This window comes from Cetorhinus maximus, chromosome 1 (assembly GCF_964194155.1).
Source record: "Cetorhinus maximus chromosome 1, sCetMax3.hap1.1, whole genome shotgun sequence".
NCBI lineage: Eukaryota > Metazoa > Chordata > Chondrichthyes > Lamniformes > Cetorhinidae > Cetorhinus > Cetorhinus maximus.
In genome coordinates, this window is record NC_135879.1 from 129,083,795 (window position 1) to 129,111,255 (window position 27,461).

At 41.5% G+C, this 27,461-nt stretch overlaps 1 protein-coding gene across 6 annotated transcripts in view; it reads left to right on the forward strand.

Annotated features, from left to right (window-relative positions):
* Positions 1 to 27,461, forward strand: part of tbc1d1 (TBC1 (tre-2/USP6, BUB2, cdc16) domain family, member 1) — a 274,907-nt gene that overhangs the window by 76,474 nt on the left and 170,972 nt on the right. For 5 of the 6 annotated variants that reach the window (XM_078546134.1, XM_078546135.1, XM_078546136.1 and 2 more), the window contains exon 2: positions 22,502 to 23,023. In XM_078546134.1, coding sequence (XP_078402260.1) covers positions 22,502 to 23,023 — 522 coding nt within the window. Of the gene's footprint in view, positions 1 to 1,333; positions 1,692 to 22,501; positions 23,024 to 27,461 lie in introns of those variants that run through there. The other variant, XM_078546141.1, reaches the window with a different exon arrangement.

Consider the following 27,461-nt stretch of genomic DNA (forward strand, 5'->3'; position numbering starts at 1 on the left):
CAAGGCACAGGTGGGGTGTTTGAGGGAGTACAGTCCACATGCCTGGATAAGTGTAGCTCCAACAGCACTGAGGAAGCTGGAGACAGTGCAGAACAATGCAGGCCACTTAATTGACACCCCACCCTGCACCCTCAACATTGAATCCCTCCACCACTGATCCATTGGCAACTGCGTGCATCTTTCATATGGCACACAGCTGCTCGACCCCAAGGGTACTTTGGCAGCACCCTCCAGACCTGTGAGCTCTAGCAGCTGGAAGGACAAGGACCACAGAGGCATGGCATCTGTGGCATCTGCAAGTTTCCCTCTATGCCAACCATTCCATACCATTCCCCCCCCCTCCCCCCCCCACCCCAAAATAACCTGTGCTTTCAGTGTGGCTGGGTCAGTGATCCTGCAGTTGCTTCCCTACCAGCAGACCACATGGACTGCAGCAGGGCTATGAGACAACAGCCCAGCACCTTGCGAAGGGCTTTTATGTATGATCAGCTCCGATGCTGGCCCTGCAATTGATGCCCACGTCCCAGTACCCATTCACTGAGGTGAGTATGGGGAGTAGAGCACTGCAGGGTAGTCCTCCTCTGCAACCTCCTCCCAGGCAGGTGTGGTGGGTTGGGTGGGCCTCCTCCTCCCATCACTGTGAAAGAGGCCGTCCCTCCTGTCCTCCAAGGCCTGCAGTAGAGTCTCCAGTGAGGTGTTGCTGGAGCCGGTGTCTGCTGCTTCCTGGGCGACACGTCTGTTTTGCAGAGTCCTTGCGTGATGCGTGAATGAATGTCGGGGTGCCTTTTAAATATGGCACTCGGACATGACGGCAGGTACGTGACTTCCTGCTCACCCTGGCGCGTAATTGGCATCAAACCTATAATTAATGAGCTCGACATTGCGCAGTTTGTCAAGTTTACTCACTACGTTTTACAGTGGGAGTCCTTCTGACTTCCAGCCCCGTCATGGGACTTGGGCTCGGAGGGTAAATCCCGGCCAGAGAAATTGCAGCATGGCTGTTCTGGCAATTTAAAAAAACAAATATCGTCTAGAGGGAGAGACACGATAATCAGAAGGCAAAGTTCCTTCAATTTGATAAGATGTACAAGTTCAGGCATATTTTGTTTAAATTCTTTTGCCCTGGATGATCTAAACCTTGCCTGCCTCCTTTCCTAAAGATTTCTCCATAGCAGGACCTAGGATTTAATTTCCCTTCCTCGGAAGTATTTTACAGGTTGATGATCAGGTTCTGGACTCTCAGTACCGTGTGAAAGTGCAGCAGTATTTATCTGCAGATCTCTCTGAATTGCATCTGCCGTCATATATTTACACAAGGCTGTCAAGCAAGAACTTCCACATTTCACAAGCTTCCTGGCTATGTGCAGAGCGCTCTTGTTGGTTGAGTTGCTCGATGTGGGCGGGTGTTTTCTCTCAGGCCTAAACACATTCTCTCTCCAAAGTGCAGCTTAAAAGGCTACTGAAAGTCTGATTGTGAAAGGGGAGGGTGGGGAGGCAGGATGATGACCTCACACATAGTGAAAGCTGGGATCTGTGCAAACTGCTTTGTGGGCTACAGGCATTTTATGGTTAGTGTAAGTTTGAAAGGAAAGTCAGCTCCACACTTATTTCTCAATCAATGTAGCTAAAGGTGTACGTTTATCGACACAATTTACAAGGGAATGTCACCATTGTTCAGCTGGGTGGCGAAGGTAAGCTCTTTATAAAACATTTATCATTTTCTCTACTGTTAAGTAAATATCTCTTTGCTTAACTTGTTGTGGACATGCCGAGCTGTCATGTATTAGAGCTGTGTCACTGACCTTTTTAATGCTTTTTAAAGCCTACTTTCCTTGGAGTCTGTCTAGACTTTGTATTGTCTCTTATGGAATTAAGGTTGGACACTAATCCCACAAGGTGCAAAATAAGTGAGCAACCTAACCAGGTGTAGAAGGTACACTTCTGTGAGCCTGGAATGATTGTCCCTGTGCGGTACTTACAGTAATCAGTTTTGTTTGAGCTGCTTTTGAACTTTTCCTACAATAAGTCTTCTAAATTGAGGCTTGAAGCTGAACTAAGATTGTTTTGAATTAAAATACGTTGTTAAAATACATTTTAGTTTTTCAGTTCATGCTCTGATTTTGGATTTGAACTGAAACTAGCTTTGGTTAAACATTTAAATATTTTTTTAAAATCCATTTAAGCCACTTTGTTACTTCTTACTTTACTGCTATTGACTCTGTTTTAGTACTCTGCAAAGTTGATGTATACACTTCTTTAATATGCATTTGATATATATTATATGTATTTCATATGTCTATTTTATAATTATATGTGCATTACGTCTATCTGTGTATTACTGCATATTTCTATATGTGTCTATTATATAGACACTAGTTCTGCTCAGTTCCTGCCATGAACTAGGCCAGCTGGACACTGGACTTTGAGTATTGGGCATTCACAGTGGGTGGCCAAGAAGGGCATCGACACATATCCAGAAACAAATGTACTCCTTCCCTATACCTCTGAACATTTGAGATGCAGTGCCATTTTTAAAAAAGAATCACTGTGCCCTTAAATTGCTTATCAATTAAAGATTAGTGCCCCCAACAGAAAATAAATCATGAAATTTTGCTTAGTGTTAGAGCACTTTAAATGAACCAAAATGTCCCAAGGTGTTTCATTGGAGAGTTTGGAAAATTAGAAGGACCAAGACTCTGAGAAATCTTTTGTATTTGGAGAGAAATGTAGTGAGGAGATCAGAATAGTTTCAAACTGCAGGGTGGTAATGATTGAAGACTTCGCCACTAAATTGAATAGTGTGGGGGGTGGGGTTGTAGAGAGGGAGTGAGAAGCACTCTAGCCTAAATATGAGCAAAGGGTCTGAGCTGGAATGTAAGGCAGGAAGTCTTTGCATAAGTGGGAAGGAATGAGGCTTTGAGAGAGATGTAGAAGGTATTGAGATTGGTGGAGCCAGTGTGGGTCTAAAGATTATTTGACTTGAAAATCTATTTCGTTATAGCTTTTCATGTTATTGCGCATGACTGTGTTGGATTACGTTATCAATTTAAGCTGGAAGAGGAGTGTAGAATGCTCGATGTTTCAACACTGGAGGTGAAAGATTGGATCTTCTTTGCAATTTTGCATAATGGCAGTTTCTGATGTTGGCCGGAAAACAGTGCACTGACTCAATTTAACTACCAAATACTTAAAGGGTAGAAATGAACAGGAAATTACAAAAGGTATTTCAGACATATAAAGACAAAAGCAGCACTGGGGACACCAACTTGTATTTATATACAGTAAAGTCCTGCCATTCACGACTGCCTCTTTTGCAAATTCGCTTATCCACGCAAAAGTCTTTGTACATCAGTTCACCCATTGCGGGCCCAAATGTTCACTTATCTGCGGCTTTAAAAATAAAAAATAGAAGCCATCTTTAGATAATGCCAGGAAAAGAAAGAAACACTGCCTAAATAAAGCTTTTTTTTAAAAAAAAGGTGTCCACGATGTATATCCTACAGTAGGAAGTGCGCAGTGTGTGTGTGACATCTGCCATTGTTTGCAAGTGGGTGTTCATTGTTGCTGCGATTTGATCCCTAACCACAGTCCATCTCCACTTTCAAGTAAAGTACTGTAAATGCGACACATCTTACATTTTTCTTGTTTTATAGTTTCATTAAACAAGTTCTCCAGTACATTTCTCTTTTAAATTTATTAAGAACAGTTTTTGTTGCCTTTGATCCTTTATACATGTAAAATTTTAGGATGGCTGGAACCTATCTAATTGACTCCCATTGTAAAGTATGTTCATCGTTCACGATTCCGATGGTTTGCGAGCTTTTGTGGGAACATAGCCCCCGCAAATGGTGGGACTTTACTGTATTGTCTTGAATGTATATCCCAAATGGCTTCACAGGAACATAACTAAACAAAAATTGAATTGAGTTAATGAGATGAGAGGTGTGCACACTTTTTTTTACAAGGGAAAACCTCTGCCTATGTTTTGATATTTGAAAAATATGTTTTGGGTGTTTAAAATCCATATCTTTAACCAAGCGTTCGGTCACCTCTCTCTAAATGTCTCCATTCTGACACATACCCAATCATTTTATTACTCCTCTAGAGATGTGGTATAAGTATCAAATTCCACAGAATTGGCGATATTGAACAACGCTTCATGTTTACTTGTTCTGAAAGCTGCAGTTTGCGATCCTCATTTTTGTCTAGGCCATGGAATCTCTAACTTGTCAGGGCAGGTTAAATGTTCAGCTGCTGATCAGAAAATGGCTGGCAGTATTCCATTGCTGGTTCTGGGGGCTGCACTTCTGGGAACTTGAGAGAGAGTATGTGAAATTAAACTTAGCTTGGATTTGGTTGGATGTTTACCAAACTAAACATGGGGGATCATATTTTAGTCTGAATGAAATTCCAGCTGGTGCGGCATGCAACAGTGTATAAAATCACAAGGAGCATCTTTCATTTTCTTCATCGGTAACATATTTTTCAGCTACTGTGCGCAAAATTGTATAATGTTTTGTACCATATGCTGTAGGAATATTGAAGAAATGGCAGTGCCTGTGGAATCTGCTTGCAAAGGCTTGGTGAATCAGCGTGGACCCTGACAGAGTTGTGTGGGCTGTGCTAACTGATTTAATGAAACAGCTGTCCCACATCCTGTGCTCCCATCAACCTCTAATTCTGATGCCACAACTATAATCGTGTCATATCGTATTTAACCAGTCAAAACATTGGCAGTTTATTTGATAATTATTTATTGGATGCTTTTGATTCTTTTAAATTGAGCTTTGGGGTGTCTTGATGCTTACCTGGATGTCAGAAGACATTTTGGTAAGTTTTACAAATGCGTATATCTGTGATTTTCTGTCCACCTAAAATGGACAGCATGTCTGCAGTTTCCCGCCGGGCACTTCCTGCTGAGTGATATTCCACACCAGCAGAGCACATTCATAAAATTGAGCACATTGCTTTTGATTTTGCTGTCCTTTAGTTTCTCTATAGTAAACTTTATTTTCTGGAACAATGTGAAGTGTGGCTCCTGGGGCATGCACAGCGCAGTATCGCTGAATTGCCATGGCAATCTAGAGTGAGTACAGAACAGCGGCCTATTGCTATCTATTTAGCAAGTACAAAATGCCTTGATCCTGACCGAGGCAGCCTCCTTTTATATATTGAAACTGTTAAGTGGAGTACCTTTTACAGGTACAATCTTATTTGGATACATAAATCTAGTGTTGATCTTTCCCACCTTTGTTTAATGAGGCTCTCCCAATGGCTCAGGCTGTTTTACTCAGTGAGTAGCTGAGCTATATGGACCAGATTTGCCTTCTGCTTGAGCTGATCATGGCCAGGGTGGCAGGAGGAATGTTACAATTAGCCTCAGTGCCCTTGGATTAGGGAGGGGGAAATTATCCAGTTTTCCTACTCTGTTTACTATCCAGCCACTTCCATCAGAAGTTTACATATGTGGATGTTCAGTGAGATCAAAATTGGGATTTTCTGTGGTATTTCCTTGTTGTAGAATAGCATCCTGATCACTGATTGACAAGGCTTGCTAATCAATGGCTACCCGAGTAAAGTACCAGAGAACTGGTACCTGACATAACTGGGGTCAGTAGCAATTCAAAATGCAGCAAGAGAGTCCTTCCCTTCAGAAGAGAAAGAAAGCTTGAGTATACAGTGGGCAGATTGGGAAGTGTGCATGTATTCCAACATTGCTGAAAGTTGCAGCTTGGGGGACGAGGGCGGAGGTCATTATTGTGATGGTGTAAAGCAGAAGGATGGCATTAATTTTGAAGGGAAAACTGTTCTCTCTCTCTCCAGGTTTGTCACTGTGTGAAACCTATTTTTGGGGAAGAGAGCATTTTCTGGGAGCCAGGGCCTGTTCAGAGTATAAAATTCATCTTGGCTACGACATGCAGCTCAAAGGCTGTCCTAGCTTCTTTTGTCATAATGGAGCTAATTTTTTTTTGACAGCCACAAGTGAAAATAAATTTTGAGGTAAGAGATTTAATAGTTAACCTTGATAGTAGCATGGAATCTAATAATCATTGCGACATTAAGAAAATATAACTAACTTTTGTTAAAAGTTGTACCTCCAGATAAACATTACAGATTTTACCATAGATCATGACGTATAAGTCTACCTGGCATATAAGACAACCCTATTTTTCAGCCCCAAAGTTAATGTTTAGGCCTATACTCAGCCTATAAGTCAACCCTGCCACTCCCGCCCCTCTCCCTCCCCCTCCTTCCTCCCCACCCCTCCCCCCCACCTGCTAAGAAATCCTGTACTGTCATTAGGAGTCAGCCTTAATTTTTCATCTCAGAAATGTATGTTTTACCCCCCTTTATAAGTCGGTGCATAAGATCGACCAGGCGATATGAACCGTGTTGCCAAGATGTGCAATAGTTTAAGACACACCCACACAGAGCAGACTGTGCATGGTGAATGACTAACAGAAATGGGTCCCCTGGCAAAAAAGATTTCAAGCTAAAAGTCGTAACATTTGCTGATTTGTTATATAACCGTGCTGCAGTGAGGGAATTTGGTGATAGTGGAAAATCTGATGTGAGAATGGAAGAAGAAAGAATCTGCCCTGAAGGAGATGCCCAAGACTAAATGCACCATGAGAACAGGGACCAGCCACTGGCCTGACCTTGAGAAGCGTGTATTGGAATGGGCTCTTGAAAATCATTAAGAATGGTTGCATTGTCACCAGAAATGCAAAGTATTTATTTTAGGTTAAATCAACTTTTGATTACCGTTGCAGGTATTCTTATAGACATATTTAATTCAATAATACCTGTCACATTGATTTGACTCTCTGGCGTTATTTTTTTTTTCACATTTCAAAGTGGCAACCACCTACACCCACACTCGGTGTATAAGTTGTCTCCCGTTTTTGGAGGATTTTTTGAGACTTCAACGATTTCAAAGATCAATTGTGATTTATGGTTTTTTTTAGACTGCTTAATTCTTGAACTGTGAATTCCAGTTTATCTGGTTAATGGACATGCGTGGGTGGTTGGCGCAGAAGGTTATATCTAATATGAACATTGGATCTACAATGTAAACAGCTGTATTGTCAGCTGCATACTTTGGCCCAACTATGGGACATTGTAGCTTCAAATCTTTTAGTGGTTTATTTGCTTTTTAAAAATCAGGAGAAATGACCAATATCACCTCCTTACTCCAAAGTTCAGTGTGCCAGATGAAAAGATCATTGTGTTTGCAAAGAAACAACTGCCGTAAAGTTCAACTAAGAAACAGGACTGGGGAGGGTTTAATGATGGATGGAGGCTACTGCCCCATTTTATAATGCATCCCAAATTAACCTTGATATTATGAGCTTTACCCTTCTGTAGCGTGCCTGTGGAGCAAATTGTTAAAAGGCTGCAAAATGAGGATCCATTTTTTTCATACGGTCTGGATTTTGTGGTCAGCTGCCTCCCAAAATTCTAGCAATCTTTGGTGTGTGGATTTCCCCTTCCTTGTTGTCAATTTGAACTTGGTGGCAATCAAGCAAGGGGATCTCCAGCATACAGCAACAATGATATCACCAAGCAGGATAGGCGGCATTGGAGTATTCTCGCAGACACCAATCCACAAAGTCAAAACCACTGATTATTCCGCACTTTTAAAAAAAAAATTATACATAGAGCAGAGTAAATGACTGGGCCACATTAGAAATAAAGAAACTCCTTAAAAATTTATATTGAACTTGGAATTTTTATGAGATTGGAACAATCCGATATCTTGCAAATATAAGATTTAGTTTTCCAGGGTCAGAGGTTCTTCAGTAGCAGTGATGACCTTGTATACTATTAAAAAACCCAGTTATACCTCATTAACAAGGCATAACTTTTTCAGGAGTTTTAGTGTAAAAGTGGAAGTTCTCATCAGGTCAGTGATTTCTTATCGATGGTAGATGAGGGGGACTTGAACAGCACATAATATACATAGATTCACTGACAGCAACTCCAGAAGGTGCTTTCTGTTTTTGAGGAGTAATGACAGCGAAGATTGACAGTTTTTCTGTTATTACTGCTGCAAAATCCGGGCATGTATCTTGGAGGAAGAGGAGAAAGAAGCAGATAGTTTCAGAGGAAGAATGTCTTGAAAGATAGCACCGTTGAAGGGGCAGACCTCCTGCCAATATCCTGCCAACAGTGTGCGGAGACCCGGATGCGTTTTCCTGAATCTATCTCTGGAGTTATCAAGTAGGAAGCTTTCATTCAGTCCTTCAGCTCTGGAGTGCTGCAGAATTTCTGTTGTAACTGGAATTAATGCCCAGTTCTGCAGCTTGGATGATGCTTGCAATCGTGGAGCCTTCAGGTTTTATTCCACAGCCATATTCCAACATGTGACTGGGTTACTTCTGCCCTGCCAGTCGGGCCATACTAACTTAAGGTGAGTCACCTCATGTCCTGGCTATTAGGGCCGCTGACTTGACCAAGCTTTGGAAAGAGATAAACAAATATGCAGCCAGTTTCTACTGAATAGAAGATTTTCCAATGAGTTTGGTGTTGATTGTAAGATTCAATAATGCCAATAGGGGAAGGATAGTACTGGAGCCAATCTTTGCTCAATCGAAAGTTTATTTACAGAATGTAACATTACAAGCAAACACCTCCTAACTCAGCGCCCTTCCGCCCCTCCCCCGTTCGCTTTCAGCGAGTGTCTTTTTATATCAGCTGAAGTGAAACCACAATTAATGCCCTCCACCTGCATATAATTAAATATGATTCATAAACAATTAACACCAATATTTACCACGTGTCCAAACTGCTAACCTTCTTTTGATTAACACAAAGGGATTCCACTTCCTAAATGTTCAAATTAGTTCGTGATTCCAGGAACCAGTTCTTTTATTTGAATGTCAAGCTTTCCTGCTGCATTAATACTAGGACGGTCCAATAGTGTCAGCTCTGTCTTGGCAATAACACTCTTGCCTCTGAGTCAGAAAGTCATGATTTAGGTCTGACTTGAGCACATCCAAGCATTACTGAGGGAATGCTGCTGTTTTAGATGAGTGGTTAAATCTAAGCCCCAAGTGACCAGATAATCTCTTGTGGTGGTGGTAGCTGAAGGATGAATGTTGGCCAGGACACTAGGAGGACTCTCCGACTCCTTTGAAAACTGTCACAGGATCTTTTGGATCCACCTGAAGGATGTGATGGGGCCTCCGATTAGTGTCTCATCTAAAAGAGTGCATCCGACAAGGCAGCACTCCCTCAGTACTACATTGGTCAATCTAGCATATGTGGTAATCTTATATTGAGACTTGAATTCAAAACTTCCCAACTCGGTGGTGTTGAGCATTTCTTTTGTCAGATAGTGACAGAGGTATATGCTGGGTAAAGCTTCTCTGTTCCAAAAATATACCTGGACACCACCACTATCCCCTTGGAGAACACCATCTGTCTGTCAGAATTTCAGTTTGCCTTTGTTGAGCATGCTGCCACTAAGCTACATAGCCAATTTATAACACACACTGAGCATCTTTGTGATGAGGATTCATTTGAGACAGCCCAAGTTTATTTTGAAGCCTTTGTGTTTCACTTAGTTAGGCTGCATTAACCTCATGATTTATATCTAACCCGCATTTTAGAGATTTTACATACTTGTTGGTTTCTTCATTTTTGGTCATGAATATTGAACACATCTAATTTTGTTACCTTCTTGATTTGACTGGCTGCAGTTATTTTGTCAATTAGATCAAGGTTAACCTACATAGGGAAGTTGTACAGGAATATCCTATTTATACTTTGAACAGTGGCTCCACGATGCTGATAAGCTTTACTGGAACTTGATATATGGCCTGCCATGTTTACAAGCAACCTTTGTATGTTTGTGCTTAATTCTAATAATATTATAGCAAGGTTCCCTAAATGCAACTAACCTGGCTGAGAATTTCCAAAGTACAAGACAACAGAAAGGAAACTCTAAACAAAATCTTCCTGTTCACCTTGAGAAGATGTCCTCAAATGAATATTTTTAAAAAAGCCAAAGTGTTTGCCTTCACTCTGGCAGAATGTTGGGTCAGTTTTCCTATGGCCTGATTGCTTTACCTTTCACCCTTATCGCTGACTTGAAGTCTCTTAAACCGAATCATATTTTGAGGTTCAGCTATTTTAAATATTGCGCCTGAATGTCAGGAAAGAGCATGTCCTCCGATTCAGTAATCACTCAATAGTGACAGCAAGTTGTGTGCAACAGTGTACAGAATTTTTTTTTTATACCAGCGGTGGCTGTTTCTTTAACAACAAAATCTCCAAAGCCCACTCGGTGTACTTTCAATGCTTCAATGACAAATAATAAATTATCAAGCTGGCCAAGCAATTCAAAATCACTTGAACTTGAGGTACATCTGGCAAAGTCTATTCCCAATTTCTCCTGGTGCACTTCAAACCAGTGGTAGGAGCAGTATTGGACCTGGAAGATGATCAGAACATTTTTTACGTCATTTAAGTGCAGTTGAAACACTTTGGGCTGTTTCAGGCAGGAGCTGGCTGAAATAGCTTTTTCTTCTTGGACCCTAGAATTGCTAATCGCGTACAGAAGGATTGGCAAGCTTGTGGTTTTTTGCTGCCTTCTCATATCCTTGCCATCATGTGAAACCAGCCCACACCGGATGTTCACCACACAAGACAATTGTCCTGGTTCGTGCAAACAATATGCGTTAGGGAAGTCTAGATACGGTGCTGGTCCATCTGAGCGGCATCACAGCGGAGGTTCCACAACTGACCTCACCATCCCTGGGTAGTTTAGTGCAACACAGTTTGATATGTTTGTATGTAACCTTGTTTGGAGCAAAGCTTTTAAAGTCGAGGGATAAATGTGTGCTTTCAACCTGTTGAAGATTAAGTAAAGAATTTGAAAGGAGCCTGACATGTCATTTAATACTTGTAAAGGACATGCGTACAGTAATTTTTTTTTTTCTCCTCTTCAATTTGATGTCATTGTTTTGATCTTGAAATATTGGCAAAAGTAAACAGCGGGCATGTGGAGATTGGGTGCAAAAAGATGAGTCATCCTGAAGCTGAAGTACATCATCTTATACACCACAGAGGTTTCAGTTAAATAGCCTGCTTTAAAGAACGATGGTAATAGGCAATAATAAAGTATTTTAAAGTGGGCTGTATCTCTTAATTATTGGTCTCTAGGCTTTAAAGTAGCCAAGTAGAGAACTGCCAAGTGCTTAACAACACTAATTAGTGTCAATTGTGGCCATGTTCTCATTAAAATGCTGAATTGGAGGTGTCAGCTGTGGCTCAGTTCACAGCACCCTCGCCTTTGAATCAGAGGGTTGTGGGTTCATGTCCCACTCCCGGAAACCAAGAACTGTGATTGTACTCGAAAGAGTTGCAATCTGTGACTGTTGCTAACTTGAAAGAATTTTTTAAAATGCTGAATTGGAAGTGTCAGCTGTGGCTCAGTTCATAGCACCCTCGCCTTTGAATCAGAGGGTTGTGGGTTCAAGTCCCACTCCTGGAAAACCAAGAACTGTGATTGTACTCGAAAGAAGTTGCAATCTGTGACTGTTGGTAACTCGAAAGAGCTCTATGGTAAGAGAGTAAAGCTGTGGTTGTGTGATTAGGAAGTTCATGTTTGTAATGTGTAAATAAATGCACATAAATCGTAAAAATTAAAATGCTGAATTGGAGGTGTCAGCTGTGGCTCAGTTCATAGCACCCTCGCCTTTGAATCAGAAGGTTGTGGGTTCATGTCCCACTCCCGGAAACCAAGAACTGTGAATGTACTCGAAAAGAGTTACATTCTGTGACTGTTGATAACTCGAAAGAGTTACTACTTTGGGTGTCAGCTGTGGCTCGGTTCATAGCACCCTCGCCTTTGAATCAGAGGGTTGTGGGTTCATGTCCCACTCCCGGAAACCAAGAACTGTGATTGTAAGAGGTGTCGGCTGTGGCTCAGTTCATAGCACCCTCGCCTTTGAATCAGAGGGTTGTGGGTTCATGTCCCACTCCTGGAAAACCAAGAACTGTGATTATACTCGAAAGAAGTTGCAATCTGAGACTGTTGATAAGTCGAAAGAGTTTAAAATGCTGAATTGGAGGTGTCAGCTGTGGCTCAGTTCATAGCACCCTCGCCTTTGAATCAGAGGGTTGTGAGTTCATGTCCCACTCCTGGAAAACCAAGAACTGTGATTGTACTCGAAAGAAGTTGCAATCTGTGACTGTTGGTAACTCGAAAGAGCTCTATGGTAAGAGAGTAAAGCTGTGGTTGTGTGATTAGGAAGTTCATGTTTGTAATGTGTAAATAAATGCACATAAATCATAAAAATTAAAATGCTGAATTGGAGGTGTCAGCTGTGGCTCAGTTCATAGCACCCTCGCCTTTGAATCAGAGGGTTGTGGGTTCATGTCCCACTCCCGGAAACCAAGAACTGTGATTGTACTCGAAAGAGTTGCAATCTGTGACTGTTGATAACGCGAAAGAATTTTTTTTAAAAATGCTGAATTGGAGGTGTCAGCTGTGGCTCAGTTCATAGCACCCTCGCCTTTGAATCAGAGGGTTGTGGGTTCATGTCCCACTCCCGGAAACCAAGAACTGTGATTGTACTCGAACGAGTTGCAATCTGTGACTGTTGATAACTCGAAAGAGTTTAAAATGCTGAATTGGAGGTGTCAGCTGTGGCTCAGTTCATAGCACCCTCGCCTTTGAATCAGAGGGTTGTGGGTTCATGTCCCACTCCCGGAAACCAAGAACTGTGATTGTACTCGAACGAGTTGCAATCTGTGACTGTTGATAACTCGAAAGAGTTTAAAATGCTGAATTGGAAGTGTCAGCTGTGGCTCAGTTCATAGCACCCTCGCCTTTGAATCAGAGGGTTGTGGGTTCATGTCCCACTCCCGGAAACCAAGAACTGTGATTGTACTCAAAAGAGTTGCAATCTGTGACTGTTGATAACTCAAAAGAATTTTTTTTTTTTAAATGCTGAATTGACAAAGTAATCCTAACTATTATTGAAAAGCATTTACCAAACCTGAATTTCACAAATAAACAGGGAAAATGGGTGGCAAGCCAGGAAAGAAGGTTTTAAGAGGTTTGATGGAAAGCTTGACTGACAAAATAAGCTTTGAAGCGGTGAGAGAAATAGGAAAGGAGGAGTAGATGGACTTGGGGAGCTCCAGAGAGTTGGGCTAATGTTGCTGAAGGTTCAAACGCAAATGGAAGTGAGGAAGGAGGATACACAGAAGACTAGAATCAAATGCAAGAAGTGATTGGAAGGAAATATAATACTGAAGGAGTCGGCCAAGATAGGCGGGATGAGACACTGAATGCAATTGTAGATGAGGAAAATGATTTTAAATTTGCATTATGGAACAGGGAGTTCACGTAGACCTGCAACGGGGAGCATGGTGAGTGAATGAGAACAGTTATGGATGACCATGTTCTGGACACATTGGAAGGAGGACAGGAGCCAGCAAAGAGGATTGGAGTAGTTAAACCTCGGTGACTGCCATGTATAAGGGTTTCAGTGATAGAAGAACTATTATATGGATGGAGGTAGACTTTGTTGGAGATTTGAAACAAAATCAGAAACCAACCCTATCCAATTCTAATAGACAAAAAAAAATCTATTAATGTAACTATCATGTCATATTAAAGTCAGAAAGCAAACACTATCCAAAACTGTCAAATATGACATGATAGTAACATAATTGGAGGTGTTTTTTTGTCTATTGTGGTCTCTTATTGTCAAACTTGAAAAATTCACATCAATAGAGCAAAAATTCTGATTGGCACTGATAATTAGTACTCATTAAATTAATTATGAATTAAACAAAAAACAATCAAAACTCCATGCATTCACGAGGCAGATGGGAAAACTTTATTTAGCATTTTTTCGAAGCCTTAAAGTTAACCATTAGGGAAGAGATGATGGTGGAGAAGGAGAACGTGGCCTCAGCATTAAATGAAATATGATAATGCAGGTAATACAAATGATTTTTTTGTTTCATCTTAACATCCATTTGTGAAGTCCACTAGTAGCTTTATCCAATTAGTAGCCAAACCTTCCAGAATAGGAAGATCCCTGTTTTTTTTCTTGACCAGAGCAAAGTCTTCTCTGAGATAATAGTTGGGGTGCTGGTCCTAATGCCTCTGGCCAGGATGATGGGAAATCACCATGATTCCCATTTCCGACCACTATGCCTGTTGGAATTGCTGTTGTGTGAGCTGCAGATGAATATCAGAATTTGCAACTACAGGAATCTTTTGATATGCTGATATGTTTGCATATAAAATTAGCAGCTTCAGTTAGCTAGTCAAGGGTACTCATAGAATTGTAGCCTACAAGGAGTCAGAGACTTGAGGATAGAAAAACTGACGAGAATAATAATCCAGATGATTTTTCTTTACATCTAAGGCAGGAGGGGGCTGAGAAAGAGTGGAATTGTTTGGAATTGCTGCAGTTGATATAAGGGAGCTGAATCTATTCTCCCCCATACCATCCCATGAATTTTGTGATTCATTAGTACTTTTACTTGGTGTTTGGCTATCTGGCATGTTGGCAGTAACCATAGCAGAGGTCACTAACCAGTCTCTGCAAAAGGTTGCAATAGCATTATAGGTAAATGGAGAGCGGGTACAAGTGGCATACTTTCATCGGCACCCTCTGGTGCAACAGTAGCATGGGGAATTGGTAACTTTTGTCATGAAGTAAAATTATTTTCTATGATCTGCCATTGAGTATAGTATTTTAATTTCCTGTGTTTGTTATCATGTTACTTCTGCGCTGTGGCCTCGCCACCATCAGAAGTTAATTAAGATCACTGGTGCATCAGCTGGCCATTTGGACCCGGATTTCTTCATTTTGTCGGTGGTCACTACACGGGAGACTTTAAATGCACTGTGTCTTCTTGCATCAATCACACAGCTATTTGAATAGAGCAATCACAGTCGGAGACAGCAGCATTTGATTAGCAAGCAGAGATCAGCTTTAACTCTCTCATATGTTCAAGAGGGACAGTCACTGTAGTTAATCTGAGAAATTCCAAACCAATAGAATGTTGGCACCCTGTCAAACAGAGTATTTTCTGAGCACTTTTTTAATGCAGAGATATCCGTGTATTTACGAGAAAAATTAATGCCATAAGTAGGCCAATGTGAACGGAGTGGGCAAAGCCACGGACCCATTTTATGGCAGCTGAGCAGTGTCTTTTAAGAATTTGAGCATCATCATGCCTCATATCAATTATTATGATGTCCGAGCCCCTAAGGCAGGTTGAAAGTCATACTTGGGTTCACTGGGCTCCAGCCTGTAACTCCATTTTAAAACGGTAGAGACAGGTCTACCAGAAGGTGGAGTGCTACATTCCACTGTTACATGCCAGTATTTGCAACCCATTGCAGTAGTGTTACTGTAATAATGCTTTGACATGGCAGAAGCTCAGTGTGCGGCTGCATCAAGGTGTGCATAGACCCTCGATATGCAAACACCAAGTGTCATTAAGTGCTGAGGTTCTACATGTCTGCGGTGTTATGAAGGATATGTCTGGCCACATTGCCGTGGAACACTCGTGGAAAAGTTTATGCAGAAAAGCACCTTATGCAGCACGTAACGTCCTCAAGGCCCTGCGGGAGAAGGATATAGTAGATCCTGTTGTATGGTTCTCTGAGTAGACTGTCTTTTCGCAGAATGCCTCATCGCCAGAACTTTCAAAGAACCACCAAGATCCTTCTTACATGCCTGGAGTCCAGCCCCCTCTGCATGTTGCCCTTGAGGTGGCTGTGGTGGGGAAGAGAGCACTGTTCACCACCTTCTGGAATGTACCTTTGCAAAGAAGGGTCTGGAGTGATGCAGTATTTTTTGTCGAAGTTCATCCCGAGCAGCTCTGTGATGTAAGACCCTGTGCTGTTCGGGTTGTTCCCAGGAACCCGCAAGGCGATAAACATCAACTGCGGCTGGAGGACCATCAACTTGGTGAAAGACGCATTTTGGTCTGTTTGAAACTTGCTGGTCTTCCAGTGCAAAGAATTGCCATACACTGAGTGTTGCAGACTGGCACATTCCAAGGTCCAGGACTACATGCTGAAGGGGGCACTAAAGCTTGGGACAACCACCACAGAGGCACAATGGGGAAAGGCCACTGTTCAAGGCTTTTCAACTGTAGTACGCTGAGGGGCTGAAATTTCTGTAGAATGCTTCATGTTACATGCCTGACATGGAATGTACATTGTAAGTATCAAGAGTATTGAAATTGTATCAAGGCACTTCATGCTGTTTGGAGAGAAGTTGAATTCTATTGCACTTTCTGTAGTATTCAGTTTGAAATGTTTTGGAATGTATTTTCGTATACTATTGGAACAAAAAGCTCAGTATCACATGGAGGGTGGGGGAAAGATGGGCACTTCAGCTTTCCACCACAGACCTAGCTAGATCAATGTACAATCCACTTGGGATTAAGTGAGCCTCCCCTCTCCTGATCACGGTAACTTTCTTCCCTCTGCCAGGCTCCCTACCTCCTGATTGCTTCTCTTCCTTTTCCCCTTCAAGTCCCAATCCCTGGCTCTCAGTTGCCAGGAACTGTCCCCAAGAATTCCTGGCTGTGAGCTGCTGGCAGTGGTTTTCCCACTAGGCCAACTGTTGGAACAAAATATTATAGTGAGGATGTGCTGTGAAATGGTCAGGAGATCCATGTCCCTGGCCTTATCAGCTATTCCTCGAGCACCACCCACATTCTCCTTATCTCCCTGTAAACCTCGGGGCCATGGTGTAATGCCTGGGACTCCATTTTAGCTCCTATATAATGTATCCCTCCATAATTATTAATCTTCTTCCCCTTCAACAACTGCAATTTAATTTCACACTACCTCTTAGCCTCTTACGTTTCCCTTCTTCCTTAATATATTTCTCAATATTTATTGCAGCTAAGCCTTCTGCTTCTCATCCAACATTTTTATTAATGCTGCATCCCCTCGCTAATCTCACTCCTAATCTTTTCCCCAACTTCCTGTCACAATCTGATCTGATATGTTCAGGAGGGACAGTCACCGTAGTTAAACTGAGACAACCCAATATATTCAGAACAGATATAGGAACGACAATATTACAGCTCAACTAAAAATTGGATGGACTTCAAAGTATAAGCTGTTCATGAAGAGAAGAAAGACAGGTCGTAAAGATGGAAATCTATGTTTAGGAGAATTTAGAAATTTAAGAATCAAGAATTTTTTTATTATTATTCATTCATGGGATGTGGGTGTCACTGGCTAGGTGTCAACCACTTTGCTGTGGGTCTGGAGTCACATGTAGGCCAGACCAGGTAAGGACGGCAGATTTCCTTCCCTAAAGGGCATTAGTGAACCAGTTGGGTTTTTACAACAATGGACAATCGTTTCATGGTCATCATTAGACTTTTAATTCCTTTTTTAAAATTCAATCTGTTGTGGTGGGATTCGAACCCAGGTCCCCAGAGCATTACCCTGGGTCTCTGGATTACTAGTCCAGTGACAACACCACTACACCATTGCCTCCCCTATGATAAACAAGAGAAATAATAACAAAAACAGAATTACCTGGAAAAACTCAGCAGGTCTGGCAGCATCGGTGGAGAAGAAATCAGTTAACGTTTCGAGCCTTCACGACCCTTCGGCAGAACTGAGTATAGTTAGGAGAAAGGAGAAATAATAAAATGGATACAATGGAAATAACATCTGGGGTCTGCTGAAAAAAATCCCTGGGCAGATAATGACAATTTGAGATAAGGTATCTAAAGACATTGTTACTTTTGGTAACTGGGATTTCAATCTAAAATTGAAATAATTGATTCAGGGGTTCCATGCTTGAGTCTGTATTTAAGATTTTTTGGTTAGATACTTCACGGGCTTCAAATTGATTGGTCATCTGTTAAGTGTTTTGCACATTTGACCCAATCAAATGCACACGAAGGTTATATAAAGTTGCATTAAAGAAGCACCAGCAACCACTGACCCAGTCAAATTGTTCAATTGGCTGTTGTAGACATTAAGCAACCTGATCTCTGATCCTTCTAAAGCCACACCACTCTTTTTTAAGTACTGCCAGACATGTACACCCTGCTACACATTGATGGGTTATCTTGCTCCATGCCCTGGCTTTACTAAATGTAAGATGTAAAAATTCAATATGTTGCTAAAGCAATATGTGTGAAAACTATCTGCAGCCATAGAGTGAACAATGGGAAGTAACTAGTTGCTAAATGGTTTATAGACCAAGAATGGGGAGGAGGGATAGATGCCATGATGAGAAACATTTGCATTAGCCATAGAGACTAAGATATATAGTAGGAAAATGAAAAATAAAAACAAAACGTACCAAGGATTGGAGTGGGAAAGAAACAAATAAACAGTTACAGTCCGAAACTTCTTTTATGTACGTGAGTAATGCTTTGGAAGATAAACATATATAAAACCCTCTATATTATTTTCATGAAACAACATGTTCTCTGACTCACTATGATCCACAATAAATATTAACCGTTATATATGGTGAACGCAAGATAATTATTTCATGTACAGCAAGCAAGAAGGCATAAATGCAAAGGAGTGATAAGTAAACTTGCATCAGAAAAATATCCTTTATTCAGACTGCAAATTTGCAAAAAAATATCAATTGAGGTAAATTATTGCTGTTATTAGACACCACAGTAGATTTAGTAAACTGAAGAGATTATCTTTGGGCCAAATGACTTTTTCTCTCTTTATTTTGATTCTAGAAAGAGTATCCATTATCATTTCACTAGGTGAGTGTGGCAGCCATGACCTTTGAATTGTTTAGCATCGGAGTTCTGCATTCTATGTCTAATTCGGAAAGGGTTGCCATGTCACATATGGGAGGAGAAGAATATTAAAAATATCATACATTATTTGAGTTGATGCAAAATGAATTATTTTCTCATTAAAAATGAGTGACTACTATTTCAAACAGTAAAATGTCTGTCCCAAATAGAAACAAAGTGCTGGAAAAACTCACCAGGTCTGGCAGCACCTGTGGAGAGAGAAACAGTTAACGTTTTGGGTCCAGCATGACACACAGCGAGTAGTTAGGGTTTGGAATGCACTGTCTGGAAGTATGTGGAGGCAGGTTTAATTGAGGCATTCAAGAGGGCACCAGATGATTATTTAAATAGAAACAATATGCAGGGTTAGGGGGAAAAGGCAGGAGATTGGCACTAAGTTAAAATGCTCAGAGAGCCAGTGCAGACACGATGGGCCGAATCACCTCCTTCTACACCGTAACCATTCTGTGATTCTGTGACTCCTCCTCTTCTCTGGTGTTGCTGAGTACAGAAGAGCTGTCAGTCTCTGATTGGCTGGCAGTTTTCAGCAAGTGGGACTTTGCTTAAAGCCTGGATAGAAGGGAGTTTGACATTACACCAAAATTTAACTCCTGAATCGCACTTTCTCATGGTTATGACCTGCAAACCTGGAGTTTAGCCAATCGTGAAGAATGAGCCCCTTTCTCTTGTTGCTTGGTATTACAATTCCCTGCTGTGTTATTTTCCTGTCTGTAGCATGCAATATGTGTCAATTGTCAACAGAATGCTAAACAAAAAATAATGCTTGCCCCTGAGTGTGTGTGTTACCAACAGAATAATGGCTCACTTTTGAGATAGACTCCTGTGCTCTCTTAACGACCTAATGGGAAAATGAACTTACCAGTGTAGAATCAATCCATGTAAACCAGAAAAAAACCAAGTTTAATTCCTGGCCTCTGCTGAGTTGGCTAATCTTAGTTAGGGTAATACAAGGGAAATTGTAATTGGCTTCAATATCCCTGGGTCAGCGAGGGAGAAATAGAATAGGGTTCTGCATCCTAATTACTTGTCAGTGACTCCTGCTCAAAATGTGTGTTTGTGGACATTGGGTGATGGATTCTGGTGTAGCTGTGGTTTTCCTCTCCTCCCCCCGCCTCCCATTCACTAATTTTCCTGTGCTTTCATGTGAAGAACAAACAGTTCCATTACAATTTGGAGAGCAGCCATCAACCTGGAACATGATCCCAGCAAGACTTGTAGACTCTTGAGAGGGGAGGTGTTCTATTCATAGCAAAAATACCATTGTGTGAATCAGGTGGGCATTTTAGGTTGTGCTCCAGCCCTAAAAGTCAGATCTGGAACCTTAGGAACTTTATTTTGTCTCCCAATTCCTTAATCAGTAAACAGGGCAAGTTTAGTCTACAGTTAGATTTTTGCGTCCCATAAAGTGGCATGTGTAGTAATTTGGTTTCACAGCAGCTAAAAATGCAGTGTTAAAATTGAAACTACCCTGCCACCACATTAATAGGGCCACAGTGCCCTCTGTAGTGTTTTTCCATTGAAATCCTCCAGGGCAAGGAACCTTAGGGTGTGTTACAGTGAAATACATTTGTGGCCTAAAGTAAGGAATCAAGTCCTCAGTACTTAACTTCTTGAGCTAATACCATTTCCTATTGTAGAACCACTTCTATCTGGCAATGCACTGCAGCTGTCTGATGTTCTGAATTCTTCCTATTTATATTGGGTTACATTTGGACCACTGGTGACAGCATCAAAGCAACCATGCATAAGATCTCTTCTGCCGATCATTCAATAATGTGTCTCAATCAATAAGCAACAAAAGGCAAATGACTTATGATGTGTACTTGCATTATTGGACTTCCTTGCTCTGCTGTTATTCCCTGTTCATGCAGCTGAACAACAGATTGCCCAACCCAGCCCTCCACCTCTTAATAAAGCTGATCTTTGGATCATTTGTACTTTTGTCTGCTTAAGAAGCTGGTATAAAATGTAGTCATACACACATTGACACATGATCCTATAGTTCTACAGTGACGTTTCCCCAAGTCTGCTGCAGAGGATTTAATTACAGTCTCAAGTGCACAAATAGGCATAATAATGTAGTGGTTACATTACCGGGTGAACAGCCAAGAGATTGTGAATTGAAATCTGAGAAAGGCAATAAACCTTGTAATTTGTTGTTGGAGAGGGGTGGGTGTATGGAAAGGCCAGGGAACTTGCTTTTTTAAAAGACAAATTGTTCTTGGGATGTAGGTCACGCTGGTAAGGCTGCATTTATTGCCACATCCCTGCAAAGGTGGCGGGTGGCTCCTCTCCTTGGACCGCTGCACTCCTCATAGTAGTGGTGGTGCCTCTGGAATGGTGTTGGATGGGGAATTGCACAATGTTGATGATGAATGAATGGCAATATATGTCCAAGTCAGAATGATGTGGGACTGGCAGATGTTGGCGTTCCAATAAGATTGCTGCTTTTAACTTTCATGGTGCTAGACATTACAGGAGAGTGAGGTGCTGTTAGTGTAAGCATAGGTAAGTTCCTTCAGTGTATCCCGTAGATTGTACATACACTAGTCACGTGTGCTGGGATAGAGGGGGTTATTACATCAATGGTGTATTGCTTTTACTGGCACTTCTGCTACAGTGCCATATCTGGAATGGATTGGAAAAGGAATGGTTTTCTTCTCAAATTTATGCATCAATGTTTTATGACTGGATGCATAATACAAAATTCCTCCTTTATTCACACATAGTCGCTGAATCTACTTTGGGAATTTTGTGCCATTTATAGTGACTAAACTGAAGAACAGTCTGTATGTTCAGTCCCTATTGGAGTTTTTTGAGGATGTAACTTGGAGGGTAGAGAAAGGGAAACAAGTAGATGTAATAGACTTGAATTCCTGAAAGGCATTCAATAAGATGCCATGCAAAAGGTTAATAGGCACAATAAGACTGTACAGAATTGGGGGTAATATATTAGCATGGATAGAAGATTGGCTAATGGAAAGAAAGCAGATAGTGGGCGTAAGCAACATTTTCAGATTGGCAGGCAGTGAATAGTGGAGTCCCACAAGGATCAATGCTAGGGTCTCAGCTATTTAGGCGAAGAGGCAGAAAGTAATGTATCTAGGTTTGCTGATGATACAAAGCTAGGTGGGAATATAAACTGTCAGGAGGATGCAGAGAAGCTGTAAAGAGATATAGACAGATTAAGGGAGTGGGCAACAAGGTGACAGATGGAGCAAAATGTGGGGAAGTCTGAGGTTATTCACTTTGGCAACAAATGGAGTTCTTCTAACCAAAGAAAGATATTTTAGCTGGAAGAAATTAGTGGAGTTAAAAGAAAAAAATATTGAAAGTGAAATGAAATTTAGCTAAATGAAGGAGTGTGGTGATTGATAGAGACTGTATGGGGCATTGCTCGAGGAAGCAGCAGAGGCTTCAGGGCCCATTCTGGTCAGGGAGGGTGTTTTGGAGAAATGTAACATGCAGAGTGAAAAGGAGATGGTTGCAGTCAGTGAACATGAATTTGACAAAGTGAAGGAAAGCTTTCGAAGAGCCAGATTTGGACAAAATGTTTAATAGAGACACGTAGAGGGTTTTAAGTGCTTATGCCATTGGTCGATCGTAGATCTGGATCTTGCAATGGTAACTTGGCAGCTTCTTATCTTGCTTTAAAGTAGCAGTTCTGAATCTTTCTCTCTTGGTTCCTCAGGTTCCTGAGATCATCAATACTATCCGTCAGGCTGGGAAGCCAGTACGGCAGGAAGAGACGCAAATCCGCGTGCATGATGACGATTCCTTTGCTCAGAAGTATGAGGTCCTATTCGTCGGGAAGGTGACAGTGGCACACAAGAAAGCTCCTCCAGCACTAATTGATGAATGTATCGAAAAATTTAACCACCTCCAAGAACACGACAAGGACGGAAGAAAAGGAGGAGCAGGGCAGAAACGAACGGAAAGACCACAGACTGAGAATTCATGGTTCTTAAGTTCCAAATTGCCAACACCATTAGTGCAAAAGAGGAACAAATCTGTTCCTAAACTGACTATTCAGGATGCAGCTACACAGTCACAGAGTATTCTGGGGAAAAGTGGCTCACTTGACATGAGCAGCGGCTCAGACTATGATGGAGCAAAGAGTGGTGGTTTACTAGAAGCCCGGAAACGTGCTGTTAGTGCACCAAATATTGTGCAGCCAACAAACATGAAAGCAAATAGGACCATGCTGTTTACGGTAAGGTCTAGTTGATTTGATCAGTTCTGCTGTAACTCTTCACCTTAAACTACAGTGAATCCTGGAAATTAGGGACACCGAAGGGACCTGTATCAGGTGTCTTTATTTTCAAAATGACCGTTGTACATACAGTAAACCAAATGAGCCAAATATTCCAAGATTGGCTATATCCTTCCTCCTTTCTTCTTTCTCCTTTTCTTGTCCTCAACTGGGAACATCCTAATTCGGGGGCCCTGCCAGTGGGACCTTGTTTCTGTTTATTTTCTGTTCACTGGATTTCCTAAAGTTTGTTGCATTTCTGAGATCCCTTTTCATTGATTGGAGGAATGTCCTAATCCTAGGATCTGTTACGTTGGCAGGCTGCACAGTGCAGGCTGGCTGCTGTAAGGCCGGACCTGCCTAGCAGATGCTAGAAAAATTGGGGAGGGGGGCGGTGGGGTGAGGAGGGTGTTGGATTAGTGTCCTGCCACCCCTGCCTGGCATGTCCCATGTGTGCGGCAACTGGTCCTGTTTGAAGTGCTGGGGGCGTTGGTAGCAGCTCAGCCATATCTGACGAACTGGTGGAGCAGTTTTGATCTCCGCCATATTTAAGGAAAAATCTACTTGCATTGGAGCCATTACAATGAAGGTTTACTAGGTTGGTTTCTGGGATGAGAGGGTTGTCCTAAGATGAGAGGTTGTGTAAATTGGGCCTATATTCTCTGGAGTTTAGAAGAGTGAGAAGTGGGAGGCACTGGACTGGTATTCTAGTGGCCCAGGGTAATGCTTTGGGGTCCTGGGTTCGAATCCTACCATGGCAGATGGTAAAATTTGAATTCAATAAAAATCTGGAATTAAAAATCTGATAACCATGAAACTTTTGTTGGTTGTCGTAGACACCCATCTGGTTCACTAATGTCCTTTAGGGAAGGAAATCTTACCTTATCCAGACTGACAGTAATGTGGTTGACTCTTAAAATGCTCTTTGAACAAGGGCAATTAGGAATGGGAAATAAATGCCGGCTTAGCCAGCGACGCCGACATCCCATGAACGAATAATTTTTAAAAAATCTCATTAAAACATACAAATTCTGAAGGGGCTGGACAGGGTAGACATGGAGAGGCTGTGTCCCCTAGCTGGGAAATCCAGAACACAGGGACACAGTATCTGAAAATGAGGCCGATCATTTGGACTAAGATGAGAAATTCTTCACTCAAAGGGTTGTGAATCTTTGGAATTCTCTACCCCAGAAGGTTGTGGATGCTCTATCATTGAATACATTTAAGGCTGGGGTAGATGGGTTTTTGGTCTCTCAGAGAATCCAGGGATATGGGGAGTGAGCAGGAAGGTAGAATTGAAGTCGTAGGTCAGCCATGATCGTGCTAAATGGTGAAGTAGACTATAAGTCATGTGGTCTACCCCTGCTCCTGTTTCTTATTTTCTAAGGTTCAGTTCCCAGCTTTTGTGTATTGGAGATCTCATTAGCTTCCACAGCATCAGAGAAACCCATCTATCCCTAAGTGAAGAGTCCTGCAACCACTCTCTTCTTTGCTACTATGAATAATGGGCGTTATAATAATGCAACTCTTTTCTATTTTTTTAATCGGTTGGAGATGAATGCCAAATGGCCATTGTTGGGCTAGTTGAAGGTAACTTACTTTCTAAATACTAGAAGCCACCCACACTTGTTCAATAGTTCAGATTTATGTAAAGCTGGTTCTGGGTAATCAACAGCGATAAATAGGTACAGAAGCAAAACAGTGCAGATGCTGAAAATCTGAAAACAGAAAATTCTGGAAATACTCGAGCAGATCTGGCAACATCTGTAGAGAGAGAAATAGAGTTAACGTTTTGGGTCATAACCTTTCGTCAGAACTCCTTCTGATGAAAAGTCAAGACCTGAAATGTTAATCCTGTTTCTCTGTCTACAGATGCTGCCACACCGGCTGTGGGATAAATAGGTAACCTGAAGGAAGATATTTAAGGCCAATTAATTCTCACATTATTGAATTCATCATCAAACTACATAATTTAAAAAAAGCAGAATCAAAAAAATGCAGATTAGAAAACCTTTTTTTAGCAAATTTCAAAAGGAACAAATACGATGTTATCCAGATTAATTGAATGGCAAAGGTGCTGGATGAAGAGAAATATTCAGACCAGAAGTAAAGTCCATCGATGAATAACAAGATTAGAACACGTAGAGGAGGCATAGAATGAAATGGCTAATGATTCGGAGGAAAAATATGAAAAAAGAGGAAGATTTGAAAGGCTAGGAAACTGTATGAAAAATGGTTGGCATTCAACATAGAATGGCAATAGACATTTACAAAATCACATCAAAATGTAAAGATAACCAAAGGAAAGATGATCTGAAAGGAATGGAAATTTGACTGAGAAAATGTAAAACTCATTTTGATCGGTTTCCTTCAATATTGTCACCAATTTCTGATTGTTCAATGATCACTCCATCTCACACTTTAAAATTTGTTCCTGATTGAGAATATTTTTGTGAAAGGTGTGCGTGCCAATAATCTGGCAGTTATTGCAGTTTAACAGACAAGAAATCATTGGAATGTGTTTGGCTTGTGCTCAAACCCAGAATAATTTTATACCTCTTCATTGCTGTTTAAGGTTTATGGGTGGATATATGATTTGGCGTAATATTTCGGAAGTTAATGCATGGTGATGTATTCTTTCTTCGTAAATATCAGGCTGATGGTTCAGGACAGTACAGTCTTACCCCATTCATTCTAAATCTCTCCCTGACCTCTTCCCACTTTATAATTTTGCTGTCAGTGTCAGATGGTGAGTAGACCATAGCTATGAGAGACTTCTATACACGTCTGGGGAGAAAGAATAAAATGCTTTTGTATAAACCTGACAAAAGGTTATTCCGATTGAATGATGCAGACTTTGCATCAAACCATTGAAGCCACAGAAAAACAGATCATTTTCAAACACCTATTGGCAATGTTTGTGGTGATGCAGCACTAGATCCTGCACTCCAGAGTTATACTGGCATTGAAAAGAAAGAGTTTGACACTGATGTGTGCTTGAAGCATGGCTGTATGAACTGCAGACAAACTCTTGACTGGTTCATTGGCCCAAACCAGAGCATGCCACATGTTAGAATTGTTACATAGTGCACCAGCTGTCGTTCTCACTGGTAGTTTTTTGAAAAAAAAACTGCTCCACCCCTGCCTCCTGGGCTGTGCATTTCATGGCATCTTTTGACACTGGCTGACCCCTTCCTAAATTTCAGCTCTTTTTGTCCTCTGCTCTTTCATTTTCTTACCTCCTAATCTGTAGGTGCTGTCTTCTGTGGGAGGTTATCCACATCTGTGGTAAGCATAGTAGCTATTATTTATCTGTGAGCCAAGGCCATAGCCTAATTTTTTTTTCAAAAACCTATGAATATACGAATTACAAGCAGGGATAAACCACTCGGTCCCTTGAGCCTGCTCCGCCATACAATAAGATCATGGCTGATCTGATTAAAACCTCAACCGCACACACCTCCCTGCTCCCAATAACCTTTCATCCCCTTGTTTATCAAGAATCTATCTAGCTCTGCCTTAAAAATATTCAAGAACTTTGTTTCCCCTGCTTTTCGAGGAAGAGAGTTCCAAAGATACTCAACCCTCAGAAAAAAAAATTCTCATCTCTGTCTTAAATGAGCGACCCCTTTATTTTTAAACCATGGCCCCTAGTTCTAGATTCTCCCACTTCACAAAACATCCGCTCCAGTCCACCCTGTCAAGACCCTTCAGGATCTTAAAGGTTTCAATCAAGTCGCCTCTTACTCTTCTAAACTCCAGTTGATACAAGCCTAACCTGTCCAACCTTTCCTCATAAGACAACCCACCCACTCCTGGAGTTAGTTGAGTACACCTTCTCTGAACTACATCTATTGCATTTATATCCTTTCTTAAATAAGGACACCTGTACTGTACACAGTACTACAGATGTGGTCTCATCAGTGCCCTGTATAACTGAAGCATAATCCCCTAGTTTTGTAATCAATTCCCATCAGTCCTTTCTTCCAAGCCATTTATCTAAATTGTAAAAAGTTGAGGGCCCAGTACATCCAATGGTTCTCCTTTATCCACAGCACATGTGACTCCTTCTAAGAACTCCAATAAATTGGTTAAACATGGTTTCCCTTTCACAAAACCATGTTGACTCTGCCTGATTACCATGAATTTCTCTAAGCGCCCTGCTATAACATCCTTGGTAATCGCTTCTAACATTTTCCCTATGACAGATGTTAAGCTAACTGGCCTGTAGTTTCCTGCTATCTCTCTTCTCTCCCCACCCCACCACACCCCATCCCACCCCACCCCACCCCACCTTGTTGTCACTCTCTCTCGCGCGCTGTCCCTCACCACATGGACTGCAGCTCACCACCACCTTCTCAAGGGCAACTGGGGATGAGCAATAAATGCTGGCCCAACC